Genomic DNA, 16,084 nt, shown 5'->3' on the forward strand with positions numbered 1-16,084 from the left:
TTAGGAAATGCAGAGAATGCGTAACCCATTTGATTTTTTAGAACAGTCCAACTTCCAAAGCCGAATATCTGGACAAAAAAAGAACCATGGTGAGAGAAATGACCTGTAATGTTCTATACTATCTCAAATGAGAGAAAGATTACATTCTAACAGATATGTCCAAAACGTTTTTAAAAGATAGCCAGAATTCACTAATACAATTTTAGAATAGGCATGCAGAGCCTGTGTTTGACTCTCTTACGCAATTAACAAAGCTAGATGGGGTCTTTCTGCTCTCTTAACTCGGAGTTTAAACTTCTTTTTTTGTCTTTGTATTTCTAATTTTTCATTTGTTCATTTAAATTGTTGCATCTGTTATGTTATTATTATTTTTTGACTGAGTAGTATGCCATTGCAAATTCTTCATTTTGAAAATAAAAATTAAAAATAAAAGAGAGAGAAATGACCTGTAACCTGATAAAACCACAGTAACCCATGAGGTAAGATTACAACTTTCAGTGGGCAACTGTATTTTAAAAATTTCATATATAACAGCTTCTTCACTAACTGGATGCAAATCCTAAGAAAATTTCTTTTTATATACGTATGTAGTGGTCCAACAGGACTGGTTTTCAGTGGCAGCGAGCAGAGCGCTTATCAGGGTATAGAAGGAACACAATGGGTGAACCAGTCCCGTACAGGCAGCCAGTTGACCAGATGATACATTTAGACATCCACACCAGGACAGTTTAGAGTCACCAGTCTAACCGGCATGGCTTTGAGATGTGAGAGAATAACTGGAGTTCTCAGAGGAAAGCCCACACATACACAGCAGGGACATTCAACCTATTATGATTGAAATAAGCTCTCCTAATAGTATGACAAAATTAATCAATAGCACTTATATATTTACCTGAAGAAATATTAAATAATACCTCTTGGGTTTGGTGATGTGCATGCACACAAAGGGGGTGGGGGTATTTGGTATACTTGCATTACTTTTTTACTTGCGTATGCCAGGGCGCACATCCTGGTCTCCCTGATGATAGATCATCACCCACCCATGCGTTATAGAGACATTTACACTCCACATGATTCTACAGTAATAACATTTACCATCGTCATTACTTTCTATATACATTGCATAGATTTCATAGCCTTTTCAGATATGTACAATAAACAACAGCGACACTCATTTCGATCTGATGTAATTATTTGTATTAAGTTTACATGAAGACATACTTTTTTCTTTTTCTCTGTCCCTTTAAATCGAGAGGAATGTGCCGCTGCAAGTCGTTAACTGAGAGAAGCTGAAATGTTAATTACTTTTTTGCCGCTGTTAATGGACAATCAGATGGCCAGCTGAGCAAACCAAGGAGAAACATGAAACAACACTTAGCTAACTTGGTATTGATCTTGCTCTGCTGTTCACTGCAACTGGGCTTAGACCTGAGGATCATCTCCTCTTAGGACCGCACTACGTAGTATGCTCTTAATCCACAGCTAGTATGTAACAATCTCAGGTACACTGCAAACAACCAAGAGAGTTCAAGGTGAGAGTTGAATCCAGTTACATGAGAAACAAAATTCTTGTTTACCCCAACAAAGAAACAAAGATTGACTGCCATGACTGTGCATTAATTGTATTCAGATACTGTGTCTAATTCAGTATTCTAAAGTAGACAAGCTTCCTCAAAGAAAGAATGCAACATATAAAAATAGATTTTCTATTATTCATAATATAAATAATTTATACAGCCTTTGATATGGAAACAGTGTTTATTTGACTGTCAGTTCTTATGCGTAGCATAAAGAAAACCTGTATATAAGAAAAACTAAAATGAGCTTTGTTTAAACTGATTATAGTTGCTATTAGACAGAACACTTAAATGTGGACATGCAGCACTAATCCCAAACAAAAATTATAGATCATACTTCAAATTACAAAATCTAGCAAATACAATCTGTTTAACGGTTAAAGATTTTGGAGTATTTTTATAGTGGGAGACTAAAAATATATTTTGTTTGGATTATCGAGTTGCACTTTATTATAATAAAAAAAGTGTAGGGTGAATTTAGGCCATATTATTTATTTCAAGAATATTTTTCACCTGCCATTACTTTGAATGCATTCAAAAAATAATGTGGCAATATGTCGTCCCCAGCCTCATGAAGATTGTTCTGCTGCATTGAAGTAAAACTCAAATGAAGTTGAACAGAACCTTGACATTTTACTACACTACAGATTTCCACACAGATCCACATCATCTTTCTAGTGTGTTGTACCAGTAGTACCAGTAATATTCTTTATGCCATTAAATAAGAAGAAATTGACTATAAAGATAAGACTGTGTGACACACCCCACTCATGTTAGCACATTAAACAATGTAGAAATCATTTTAAATGTTGAATCTACATAAACTAACTTTGTCAAAGCTTTTAGCTTTTTTTTTGTGCCTGCTCTTTGTAGCTCTTCTTAATTATTCAGTTTCTACTGTCAAATGTTTTTTATGATTTTTTCCTCTGGTAGGTAATGTCTTTGTGGACATCTCTGTCCTAAAACACCTGGGGCCTCATGTATAACGCTGTGCATAGAACTCGCACTATAACATGGTGTAAGCAGAAAAGTGAAAATGTTCGTACGCACAAAAAAATCCAGATGCATAAATCTGTGTGAACGCCAACTTCCACGTTCTTCCGCTACATAAATCCCGGCCAGCGTGAAAAGTAACACACGTGCACGCGCCTGCTGTCCCACCCCATCTCCTCCCAGAATTTCACCTCTTTGAATATGCAAATCAATGTAAATAGCCCTTAAGCTCAGCGTTCTGTGAAAAGACAATGGCAAAAGCACAAGGGAAAATAGAAGAATTTCAGCGAATACCAAGTGGAGGCAAGGAAAAACGTACTATTTGTTGGTTTAAACAGTGGTATAAACAACAAAAGGAAGTTGATCGAGTGACATAGAGTGTCGGAGAAGCTCGAAAGCTCAAGTTCACAAAGTCGCACAGTGCCTGAAATAAAAAAGAAGTTGTCAGATATCAAAGTCGCCGTGAAAAGGCAAGTCGTAGCCCACCGTCTGAGTGTCATATGAAAGCTTATTAGGGTACAGAGAAAAAAAAACAGGCACACAGTGGGAAAAAAAGCACGAAAAGTCAACTTTAATCACGTAGTTTATTTTATCATTAAAGTAGAACATCAAAAACTTCATCTTAAAATCGTTTAATTTACTAGTTTCTCAAATCCCATCGTAACTAAAGTAGAAAGTTAAATGCTTTGTTTTGTATTTGATCTTCTATGTTCTGTATGTGTGTGCAACATCACTACGTGCTTCTTAAACGGGCTTTCTCTTCCTCCGACAGAACACAGAATCTATTACATTCGTGATATTACAGGTCTCTGAAAAATTAAAATATTGAGATGTATACTTGATATCATTTTCATGATGATAAGAGTTAAAGTATGTTATTAAACATGGGAACACGGTGATTGTTCATGCCTCACACAGGATGCTTGCTGCGCCGTGCGCGATCTTCAATTAAATAATTTATTGCAGCAGTAATGTCTCTTTCAAACGTACTCACCCCCAATTCCTGTCCTTACTTTTCTTTCTCCAAATACCCAATCACCACACAAACAGCTCTGTAATAGCCGTTAAGCCATCTATAACCTTAGAACACCAATTCTTCAAAACTTTTAAGGAACATTGAAATATCTTCGTAGTACATGTTAAATTATTCTATCCATCCAGTGTCGCTCCAGTCCCAGCAAGAATACAGCGCGAGGCGGGAACAATCCGTGAACGGAGCACCACATGTTTATTTATTAACAATATAGATTATTTAAATTAAGTTAAAGTTTTATCTGTATAATATAATAAACATATTTTGCTGCATTTCATCTTAAAAATGATATCGTCATCATATGTAAATACGTGCTTTATAAAGTGGCTCAGATTGTGCAATATTATAACTGTATCGCAGGTTTACAGTGAGGTAATTGTACTAATAAGTACAAACAGTTCTACAAGGAGCTCTTGTTGAAACTGTTTCTGAACCGCGAGGTCCGTACAGGAAAGGCTCTGAAGCGTTTTGTCATATGAGAGCAGTTCAATACACAGCATGGCTGAGGCAGTGTGTGCTTGATGCTGTATACCGATAATTCTCTTTCTGATCAGCTGCTGTAGATCTGTGATTGCCCACTCAGATATAGTGATATAAATACTCTGAGTGGTGCAGTGAGAGTAATATGGAAAAAGATGATCTGCTGTGGCAACCCCTAACGGGAGCAGGTGAAAGAAGAAAAAGAAGGTGCAGTGAGAGTAACAACGCTAAAGCAGCTATGGTATTTGGAATAGTTTGGCTGTTCCCTGGACCACTATATTGTTACAGGTTAATTACAATCAGATGTCTTAAACTAATAAACCATTTGCAGTTAGTTTCAGAGTATATGATATAGCCGCGTCAGGGATGTGGATCTAAAAAAGAAAGGGTAACCACACAGGAACAGTAGCACTGCTTTGACGCTGGGTGCCACCAGTTTGCAAAACTGAGCGGAGAACCTGCGTACACCAGGGTTGGAGCTACCATGGAAATGTGCGTGGCTTTACGCCAAGTTTAGGTTTTATACATCGCGATTTGAGCGTGGAAACGTTCATACGCAACATTTTTGTGCATATGCACTGTTTATACATGAGGCCCCTGGGCTTCTCACTGTGCTTTTTAATACTGCTGATGTCTGTGGATGCAGCATAGTAATAGGAGGACTTATTTCATTTTAATTTTCTAATATAGTACTGAAAAACAGAAAAATACTTCATTTATCTTTTTCAAGTCTGGACAGAAAAATAGATTATGAACAAACAGCTTCACTTTTTTCTTTTAATGTACAATATTGAAAACAAGAAGTTAATATTAAAAAACACAATTTTCAGCCAGTCCATTGTAACACACACAATATGTCTTCTGCACCTTTCTGCTACCCCCAGTATGCCTGGGTGAGATTTCTTTTATAAAACTATAAAGTAACTAACAAAATAATCTACACAGTAACAGATTATTGTACTTCGTATCTAACGAACGGCAGCATTTTTTTAATCCAGCTAATATTGTTTAAATTCTTACAACATGCAAATCCTGAGAGCAGAATGCATTTTCAACCACGGTTGCAGTGGCTGTGTTTATTTGAAACAAAAAATGCTGCAATGTGTTTTCCTCCGAGGGACATATCAAGCTGCTGTGCTTCCTGGGACAAATCAAGAAACCAGTTTTGTAATGAGCAAGGGTGGATGCTTTTGAATTCTCAACCAGACTTAAAAGCTAAAATTAAAGTCACAAGTAGTGACTTATGAATGCTATTCTCCAAAACAAGGCAGCTCAGGTCATTCCCTTGTATTCAGGACAATCAGAGGATTTGTTGCATCCGCACGGTCAGTTTTCTTGGCTAACGGAGTCTATGAAAGGTAACAACATTTATTTCTATAGCAAGTTTTCATTCTAAGAGTGTAGCTCAAATAATATATCAAAGAAAAAAAAGTTTCAAGAAAAGAAAAGCAAATTGTAAATTGATAAGAATAGGAAATAAATAGTATACCAAAATTAGTAAATAAGAATAAGTCAATACACACTTAAATAACACAGATATACAAGTCGTAGATAAATAGAGACCTTATTTATACATTCATTTCAAGTTTTTAATGAGAAGTCTGATACTAGGGTCCTAGTGGCTGGGGAGGACAGAAAAAAAATCTGGAGGCAAGAAACTGGAGAAATAAAAGCAAATTTTCAGGGTTTCCATGGCCTTAAGACCACCCAGCTCCCACTGGGCATTCTACCTAACATAAATTACATTAAATTGTTCCTTATTGCTTTATAAACTTTGTCCTAGAAGATTATGATACAGTGAGTCTCATCGGCAATTGAAGTATCTGCTTCACCTCCCTAGCATTAGACTGAGGATCACTTGGGCTATAAAAGCAGTGCACAAAGTGTTAGTGCTGAATGTCACTCGAGCAAGTATAAAGACATATCTTGCATAAGCCTTAGGCCTGAGAATTACTCGAGCTGTAAAAATGCTAACAGTGTTAGTCCAAAGCATTAATCGTACAACGATATAGAAGTGCCTCACATACTTGTCAGGTCCAAGCATTAACCAGGCAATGGTGTGGACGTGCCTTCTCCTAGCCTCATAATGGCATCTCGTAAGAAACATTTTTCAGCAGCCCCAGTGTTACACGCTCTTGACAGTGATGTGAGCAGTGATGTTAAGCAGCCTCTCATCAGCACTGATGGCAAAGTGAATCTGTCTTCAGGCACTGAAATTGAAATGGTCAGTGAAACCGAAGGTGATTCTGATGAATCTGCAAGTGACACTCACATTTGGAATTTTCTTTACCCCGCTTCAAATAAACCAGCGCCACCTCATTTGATTTTGTGGGCCATCCGGGAAATAAGAGTGAACGTTGACAGCCAAGATCCACTTACTTACTTACTTAGTTATTTCTTGATGATGACGTGATTGAAAAAATTGTTGTTGAGATGAACCGTTATGCTGAACAGTGTTGGGTAAATGCCCGTTCAAAGATATACTCCACAAAAGACATATTTAGACAGTATATATGATATTAGCATCATCATTATTATTAATTTCAAATTATTATTCATCATTATTATTTGTATCATTATTATACTTTCTACACTTTGTACTTGTAGTGTTTTGCAAGTTTTACAGTAGAAATATGAGATTTAATAAAAATGTAATTTTTCAAGCAAAAAAATGCAACACTTTTTACATGATTTTTTTGAGAAAAAGCAGATTATGGAGGATAAATTCCAACATCACAGGCAGCTGCACAGTACTTCAAACAAAATGCCCCAAAGAAAGCCGAGAAAAGTGGAGATTAACATTGATTGCAAGTTAATTGAAGAATTTGTTATTTCTATGCATATGTATATAATCTATTAGAAGAAGAATGATAAGCAATTATTACTATGAAAAGGAAAGCAGTAACAATTCCAGACATGAAACAAAATTAACCAGGACATTCTCAAAATATGTGAAAGTTCACAAAGAAATGCATTAAATGAAAGCTTGACGCAAATGTGAAACATATGCAGGAGAGAAAAATCAAATAAAGAAGGCAGTTGGTCTTGATCGAGACCACAAAACATACTGGTGAGACCAATAGTCAAGACCAAGATAATTCAAATAACCCTTTGTTCATGATAAGTCCTAACTCCAGAATCCAGCACTATAGCCCTAATCACAAAGAATGTAGATACCTGCATAAATTATTTTGACTGTTATGATAAACAACTTACTGGAGCAGGCCAAAGTTCAGGAAAGATACAGGAGCATTTCTGTCTCTGTGTGTTGCAGTTAGGATGAGGGTCAGTACCTCCAAATAGGAGGTCAAGGATCTCTTCTGTAACATTGTGGTTGCTCTCTTCAGGTATAGTAGGGCTGAACAGTTGCACCATGTGAAGTTCAGGTTCCTTTGAGTATTTTAACTTCTTATTTTTGTTTTCTTACTAACGTTTGTATCCATTTTTGAATATGGCAACCTATTCCACATTGTATTTTTTTCTCCTAATTTCAGACTATGCTTTTATTTGTTCCTCTGTGCTATTCCCATTTTATGTACAGTAAATCTAGTTACTGACCCCTTTTTGTATTTTTCACTCTCAGCTTCTCATTTACCATAGGCTAATATACCAACCTTAAACTTTGCCATCATCTGTACTCTCTCCTCTAGGTCCACCATGTCCTCTGCCCACTTAGCCGGCTTATTGTTAGAGTGGGATGCAAGTGGTGAAGATGGGGTAGAGGGGCATGAGACAGCAATGGCTTTGAAGGGCAGGACAAATGAAACATAACACAGACACAGAAGTAGTAATAAGGCGCTTATCCCTGTTAAGAGAATTGGTAGAAGCCTTGAAATTCAAACTTGTCTCCTTCACATTAAGATCCACTTTCAAAATTGATGTCATATGTCAGTTTTTTTTTTTTATTTCCAAAGCTTCACAATTGTTTCAAAGGCAAACCTTCCTGATTCCATGTATTCCCTTTTAGGACTGTATTAAAGAACCATGACCTGAGGTCAAGACAAGAGTTAAAAGCCCATCTAACAAACCAGTGGCCTTCCCCGGGGGCTCTGGACTCCAGTGCTGTTGCCTTGGATACACTGTTCTACAGAAAGCGTGCAGGGCAGTGGGAAGAGTACGTATACCACTCTGCTTCTTGTATGTTGTCTTCTTTAACTCCTTTAAAGTCACATGTCTTGCTCCTGATACACAGATTTAGAAGTTTCTCAAAAGGAGAAAATCTGAGTTATGAAAAGGTTTCCTTCAAACTTATATACCTCTATACATTCGCTTTTCATCATTGTATGTGATGATGTCTACTCTGAGATATGATTAAGCCTTCCTGGTACATCACAACATAATTTTCTTAATTTCATTTCTCTTGTGGTGCAGAAAGATTGCTCAAGAGTAGAGTTCTTTTGAGAAAAAGTCTTGCAATTGCTTTACGTAACCCAAGTAAGAATACTCATGTTGTCTGTAACACTAACATGGAAGGACTGAAGCCTGCCCTGTGAATGTTTTGTGAAGTAAAGCACACATACAGAGAGTTCAGTGCCACACTGCTTCTTACTGGCAATGTGCACTGAGCGCCTCATGCACCTCATATTACCACTAAGCTTTGTAATGCCTTATTATCCTGAACAGACTATGCTGCTCTTCAGAGTCTCAACACTGTAAAAAGCACACCTCTGATGGGACTCATTAGAGCAGATCATTGTGACCCATCTCTTTTATACAGTCGCTCTGTTTATTACATACATAAACCAAACATTCCAGTTTTTACTAAGTCTTTAGACATAGTCATTTTGATTAATAAAACACAATCTGTCATTTTTCAGTTCCATAACCTACTTAAGATTTCATAATATTCCGACCCAATGCTGTTCCTTTTCAACACAATTCTAACACCTCCTTTTAGGTGTCCTGAATATTAAATATTTCACCCAAACCTAATTTATTTCGATTGAGTACCTTGGTGTCAATAATCCTAACATCTAGAACAGATTTCATTAAGAATGTTTTATGTGTTGTCAACAGACAAAGCACCTTAAATGCAGCAGGAAATCCATTAATGTCAATGGTGGGTCAAAACTGACCCAAAGGACATGGCAGTGTTCAGAATGTGTAGCAATTGTGCCTTAATATAACATTTGGAAAATTGTTTTTCTTTTTGTAAAGTTAGTTCACATTGTTAAAAACCTTCACATTTCTGAGCTAAAAAGATGACATTTAGGATGTTTTCATGGGTTATGAACAAACTACCCAAAATGCAATGGACAATCCATTACTATTCAAAGGTGGATCAAAACTGACCTGAAGGACATGGCAAAATCAAAATATTTTAGATGGTGTACAAATTTGGGAGTTTTAAATTTATTGTACTGTTCGTTAATTAGGGATAAGATAGGAAAAGTCACATTTCATCCTAAGCAGATACATTTACGGCGGGTTTACTGATCTCAAACACAAAAGATTTGACCCAGTATATTCAACTGGCACTGATTCTGACATCTGATTCTTCTGAACTCAGTAGGAGTATCAATGTACTGCCACTTAGTTTAAATCAGGAGGTATTAAAAGATTTATTATGAGTACCCAGACATTTTTTATGTATGTATGTAATATAATATTTTGTACCTGAAGCACATATAAACAGTATTGTACTGAACGTTTTTAGAAGTAATGAATTAAACAATTGGGCGGCATGGTGGCGCAGTGGGTAGCGCTACTGCCTCGCAGTTGGGAGACCTGGGGACCTGGGATCGCTTCCCGGGTCCTCCCTGCATGGAGTTTGCATGTTCTCCCCGTGTCTGCGTGGGTTTCCTCCGGGCGCTCCGGTTTCCTCCCACAGTCCAAAGACATGCAGGTTAGGTGCATTGGCGATCCTAAATTGTCCCTAGTGTGTGCTTGGTGTGTGTGTGCCCTGCGGTGGGCTGGCGCCCTGCCTGGGGTTTGTTTCTGTCTTGTGCCCTGTGTTGGCTAGGATTGGCTCCAGCAGACCCCCGTGACCCTGTGTTAGGACATAGCGGGTTGGAATATGACTGACTGACTGACCATTCATAGTCATACTGCCACATATTATTTCATAAGATGATCTGTAAGTATAAGCAAATTAAATACAGGAGGTATAGTAATCAAGTTATGATCAAAGCATAAACACCTTTTGAGAAAATAAGGTGAAGCTAGAAAGTTACACTTGACAAGAGAGTCCGTGACCATCACTTAGTAAATACAACATCCACGATAGAAGACAGTGGGACTTTAGTTTAGATGGGAATGCTGAGACCAATACAACTTCACCATTGGATAAAAAATGAAATGATGAAACAGAGGTTCTTATGTCTGTAAGCCCCCCCACCCCACTATAGTACACATAGGCTAAGCATATTAACTTTCCGTATCTCATGTGTTTGTGTAAATGCATTGTAATGCATTCATAATCAGTCAAATCAAGAAAACGAAAGACAATATTAGCCATCCATTAGAATGATTTCCAAAAGAGTTGATATGAATATCACGTGTGAGGCTGTCTGCTTCTATTAATGCGTATTGGGCATTTTTGAAAGTCATCACAAGTGTCAAACCTGTTGGCATTTTTTGTACAGTATATCCATTAAACACTGCCTCACATAAATATTTGGTTTTGAGCAAGATCAAGATTTATGAATTACGAATGCACCCTGAGTTACATTGTGTCTCAATCAAGCAGACTAGAAAAATAATAAATCTAAATTGAAACACCTTGTACTGCATTTATAAGTACACTATCAGCAGAATACTTCCTGTGGGATTTTATAGAAACCATATCATGAATTGCCATCACTTGAAATGTCAATACATTTGTTCGAACATAAAGGCAGGGAATTGTCTGGAGGATTTGTTTCAGTGTTTCAGCAAATCAGTTTGCAATTCAAAAATAAGGGAAAGATGGTGCATAGCAATAAAATATTATGAAAGATCTTACATAGTGACAATTTTATATGAACTGCTGTTTATAATATTTATTATTGTAGGTGGCAAAATCTTTTTCTTTAGAAGAAAACTTGGTTTGAGAAGCTTATGTTAACATTACTTTTGTGAAGCACCATCAATAAGGGCAAAATGAAATGGGAGGTGAGGAATGTATTAAAAATAATAAAGTAAACTATTATTTGAGTTCTTCCTCAAAGCTCCCAGTGTGGTTCTTGCACTTCATGTTTGGAATTACAAGCTTTACGTTTTACAACAAATAAGTTGTAAACTCTAAATGTTTAATAAAACAACTGCTGCATGTGTGTGAAGTCATTGACAGATGAGGCTTAAAGAGAAGTTTGTTGTAACGTCCTCTTTTTCTTATTTGTCAAATCAAAGGATTTCACTAAAAAATGGTGGCTGTGAAATTTCCACCTTGGACTCTTTCATGTTCGAAGAGTAATCAGAATTTGCAACTTGTATCATTTTATTTAGTTTGATTTTGGATTCATTGTAGCAAGACAATTTGATGTATTACAGTGATACCTTGAGATACAAGTTTAATTCGTTCCATGACCGAGCTTGTAAGTCAAAATACTCTTATCTCAAAATAATTTTCCCCATTGAATGAATTGAAATGTCATTAATCCATTCCAGACCCCAAAAAACACTAAAATTTTTTTGTTACATGTTTTTAAATAAGACAAATATACTTATAAATAACGAATATTGTATAAAAACACAATACAATAGAATGTACTGCAATAAACTGGTTTTATTAAGTACAGTACAGTACATTGTACAATGTATAATGTACAGCATTTACCTTGGAGATCAGACGAGTTGAAGATGCTGACGGAGGTGGTGGAGAAAGGCTGAACTGAATGTTATTCACTGATTTTTGCCCTTTTCGCCGCACCTTCCTCACTTTCATCTGCAGGGGTTTTCGAAAAATACTTGTCCAATGAAGTCTGTTTTATCCTCCCTTTCAGAATGTTTCTAAAATGAGTCATGCAAGTGTCATTAAATAGCGCAGTCGCGCGCCCAGTAGAAACTTTTTCTGGGTGTTTCTTTTGAATAAAGTCTGAAAGTTTCTCCCACATTCCCAACATTTCCTTTATCTCACTTGTAGAGATAACTTCCTCCGCCTCCTCCGCATCACTTATTTCTTGCAAAACCTCCGTGTGCTGCTGCGTCTGTAGCTCCTTTAGCTCCTCCGTTGTCAGTTCTTCAGAGTGCTCCTCGATGAGCTCATTGATGTCATCTTCATCCATGTCCATGCCCATGGTCTTGCCGAGGGATACAATCTCCTCCACCATTGCCGCTTCGGATTCAAGTGTTTCAAATTCCGTTTCAGACACAACCTCATGCCACAGCTTCTTCCACGCAGAGGTCAATGTCCTCTTTGTAACACCCTGCCAGGCCAAATCGATAATTCTGAGGCATATCACAATGTTATAGTGGTCCTTCCAGAACTCTCGAAGGGTGAGGTTTGTGCTCTCCATCACCTCAAAGCAGCGGCGGAACATGTGCTTGGTGAAGAGCTTTTTAAAATTAGAAATCACCTGCTGCTCCATGGGCTGCAGGATAGGGGTGGTGTTGGGTGGAAGGTAGAGAACCTTTATAAACCTGAACTCTTCGAGGATGTCATCTTCAAGGTTAGGTGGGTGAGCAGGCGCATTGTTCAGGACAAGAAGGGCTTGCAGACATAGGTTATTTTCCTAGAGATATTTTTTAACGTTGGGACCAAAGACCAAATTCACCCACTCCACAAAGAACTGCCTGGTGACCCACGCCCTTGGGTTTACCCTCCACATAACCTGCAGTCTTTCTTTCATAATCTTTTGTAACTTAAAGGCTCTGGGGTTTTCTGAATGATAAACGAGCAGTGGCTTAATCTTGCAGTCGCCGCTCGCATTGGCGCACAGTGCAAGGGTTAGCCTGTCCTTCATGGGTTTGTGGCCAGGCATCCTCTTCTCCTCTGCTGTTATATAAGTCCTCCTTGGCATCTTCTTCCAGAAGAGTCCTGTCTCATCACAATTGAAGACTTTCTGGGGGATGTATCCTTCGGCCGCTATAACTCCTGCAAAAGTTTTGAGGTAATCCTCAGCTGCCTTTATATCCGCGCTCGCTGCCTCATCATGCCTGACAACGGAGTGAATGCCAGTCCTCTTTTTAAAATTCTCGAACCAGCCCCGACTGGCTTTAAACAGCTCGCCCGATGCCTCGTCTGTTAAAGTGCCTGGGGTCTGTTGCTGCAAATCAGTGTAAATCGCTCGTGCCTTCTCACAGATTATAGCCTCCGTCACGGTATCTCCTGCGAGCTGCTTCTCCGTCAACCACACAATCAGCAGCTTCTCCATATTTTCATGGATAGATGTCCGCTGCTTAGAAATGATTTTAACGCCCTTGGCTGGCGTTATAGCCTTTATCGAGTCCTTCTGCTTCAGTATGGTGCAGATTGTAGAAGTGCTACGCTCATACTGCTTCGCCAAATCGACTACACGCACACCTTGCTCATGTTTTTCAATAATTTCTTTCTTTAATTCAATGGACATCATCTGCTTCTTCTTCTCTGCACTGTCCTTCGCACTCACTTTCTTCGGACCCATAGTTGGAAAAACAAAGCTTTGCAAAATAACTGTGAGCACAACACTGAAGTTTCCACTGCGAGCTAACTGCTTAAAGTGAACAAGTGAGTCACGGGATGTTGGGGCGTTCACTGTGGCGAGCTGCACGTGCTAGCTGTGGGATGGGGTATCTGAAGCTGGCTCGTAACCCAAATTTTAGCTCTCAACTCAAAGCAAAAAATCAGCCAAGAGACAGCTCGTATCTCAAAAAACTCGTTAGTTGGGACACTCGTAAGTCAAGGTATCTCTGTACTCAGGAATCATGTCTAATCAACCTTCATCACTATGTAGAAACAACATCACTTTTCCCTAAATTGGAATAAATATTTGATCATTGTAACAGAGACAGCCATCGCACCACAGTCTGCATGGACAAAGAGTAGTGTTTAAATGACACTTTTCTTCAAAGAGCAAAAATCCAATTAATAAATATTCAAATAAAGTGCAATGGAAGTAAAAGCATGTCATGTGACAATAGCTGAAATAATTCAATTGAATTTAATAAAATTTGATAAAAAAAATTCAGGAGAAGAATTAAATTAACACTTTCTTTAGGAAAAGGTGCACACACACAGAATATGTCCGTTTTTGAAAATTTACACTGATCTAGTTTATTTAAAGGAAAAGTTTAGTATTTCTCAAGTCAAACTTATTTCTTCACAAACATGGTATATATATGCACTTGCCACATGAAATTGTGTTAAACACTTTCTTTAATTTATAAAAAATACATAACCAGTCTGCAAGTTTATAATGGAGCCTTATGGGACATGGGAGACTGTGAAAACTAAGTCAGATATAATAAAAACTCAATCACTGACTTCTGACCTAAGGTACTCTGGTACCAAGTACAGTTAAGAGGCCATCTTCCTAGTGGTTCCGGAGGTAGTGGTGTGTGTGTGTATGTAGGGGAGACTGAGCATGTTTATGTGCATCTAACACATGCCTATTGCTCATCTTGGACCTGGCACCAATCATTTTCCTCATGTGTGATGTGTCAACATGGTGGCTCCATGTAGCTATTTTGGCTGACCACAACTGAGATATTTTAGTCAGCTGGTCACCAGGTGTTTCCTTAAGAGGCACTAGCTCTTCGGAAATATGTTCTTTTGAAATTGCGGCGTTTTAATTAACGAAAAATATAGAGATATGATATTAAAAGGTGATATCTCTCCCATAGTGATAACGGTGGTAAATAATCACATAAGAGAAAAAGATATAACTTAGCTTTCTTTACTGACGATTTTACGCGGCATTACAGACGGAGGAAGCCATAGCATGACAATACCAAGGTGGGAACTTGATGTATACAGTCTGCGATTTTCCATCGCTGCGATGAAAGGATTTTCGGGACGAATGATGCAATCACCCATTCGTCCGTCCACAGGCTTCAAAGTGTCTTGGCAGCAGTCCAAGCCTTATATACTGGTTTCTCCACATGCAGGCTCTCTCTCTGGTCTCCAAACAAGGACAGGACTCAACCCCACCTCCAAAAACACAGGAATAGCACAATGCCTACTTGCAGTTGTCTTATTCTCCAAACTGCTAGACTAGTGGTTTCTAAATGCAGCCTAGCCCCAGTGTGCCATACTTGGTCTGCATGTGTGAATGAATCCATAAAACAATTTGCACAGAGACAGTGACATTAAACTTAATATTATAACAAACTTTTTATAACGCCAGGCTTAAGCAGGTGAACACTTCTCCCAGGCCCATTGATCCGTGTCAGGTTTCCTTTATTTTTGTTGTAACCTTCATGATGATAAACCATGCTTTGTCTGCCCCCTCTGTAGAGCCCAGTTTGCCAAGAGTCACTTATTAGGAGCACAAAAGTCACAACAGCGTAACTCAGCAGATCACTGGGATGCATAAGCTTGTAACAACTCTCACTCCGATATCTGGATGAGATGTCACACTACTCAGGTCCAAGAGGAGTCTGAGCGAACTTTGTTCAGTCTTAGTCAAATTGTTTCAACACATTAAAGAAAGAAAACTACTAAAAAAAAGAATGAAGAACAAAATGAAACAAAGTGAAAACTAATTAGTGAATACATTGTGGCGGATGGCCAGGGTCCATGCCCGGCCGGGACGCCCCTTCACTGTATATTCAGGGGGAGCAGCCCTGGAGGGTGCAATACCTCCCCCTGGATGCTAGATGGCCAAAACTCCCACCCCCCGACAGCCGCCGGGTTGGAGCGCTGCCTTGGTTTGGGGAATTGGAGTTGGGTGCAGCCCTGTTGGGTCCCGCAGGCACCGCCAGGGGGTGCTGTAACTGGGACTCCTGAGCCCGTATGGGCAGCGTATTTGTCACACCCAGAAGTGCAGCTGGAACTCGGTGATCAAGCACCTGGAGCACTTCCGGGTGAACTATAAAAGGAGCCAGCCACCACCACTCAGGGGCCAGAGTCGGGTGGAGGAGGACGAGGTTGCCTGGGAGGAGT

At 38.7% G+C, this 16,084-nt stretch overlaps 1 protein-coding gene across 3 annotated transcripts in view; it reads left to right on the forward strand.

The window, feature by feature from the left end:
• Nucleotides 1–16,084, forward strand: part of rundc3b (RUN domain containing 3b) — a 258,113-nt gene that overhangs the window by 228,825 nt on the left and 13,204 nt on the right. For 2 of the 3 annotated variants that reach the window (XM_028817131.2, XM_051936028.1), the window contains exon 9: nt 8,051–8,197. The exons of the other annotated variant lie outside the window; for it this stretch is intronic. In XM_028817131.2, coding sequence (XP_028672964.1) covers nt 8,051–8,197 — 147 coding nt within the window. The remainder of the gene's footprint in view (nt 1–8,050; nt 8,198–16,084) is intronic. 3 annotated transcript variants of the gene reach the window in all.

The sequence above is a fragment of the Erpetoichthys calabaricus genome, chromosome 13, assembly GCF_900747795.2.
Source record: "Erpetoichthys calabaricus chromosome 13, fErpCal1.3, whole genome shotgun sequence".
Classification (NCBI taxonomy): domain Eukaryota; kingdom Metazoa; phylum Chordata; class Cladistia; order Polypteriformes; family Polypteridae; genus Erpetoichthys; species Erpetoichthys calabaricus.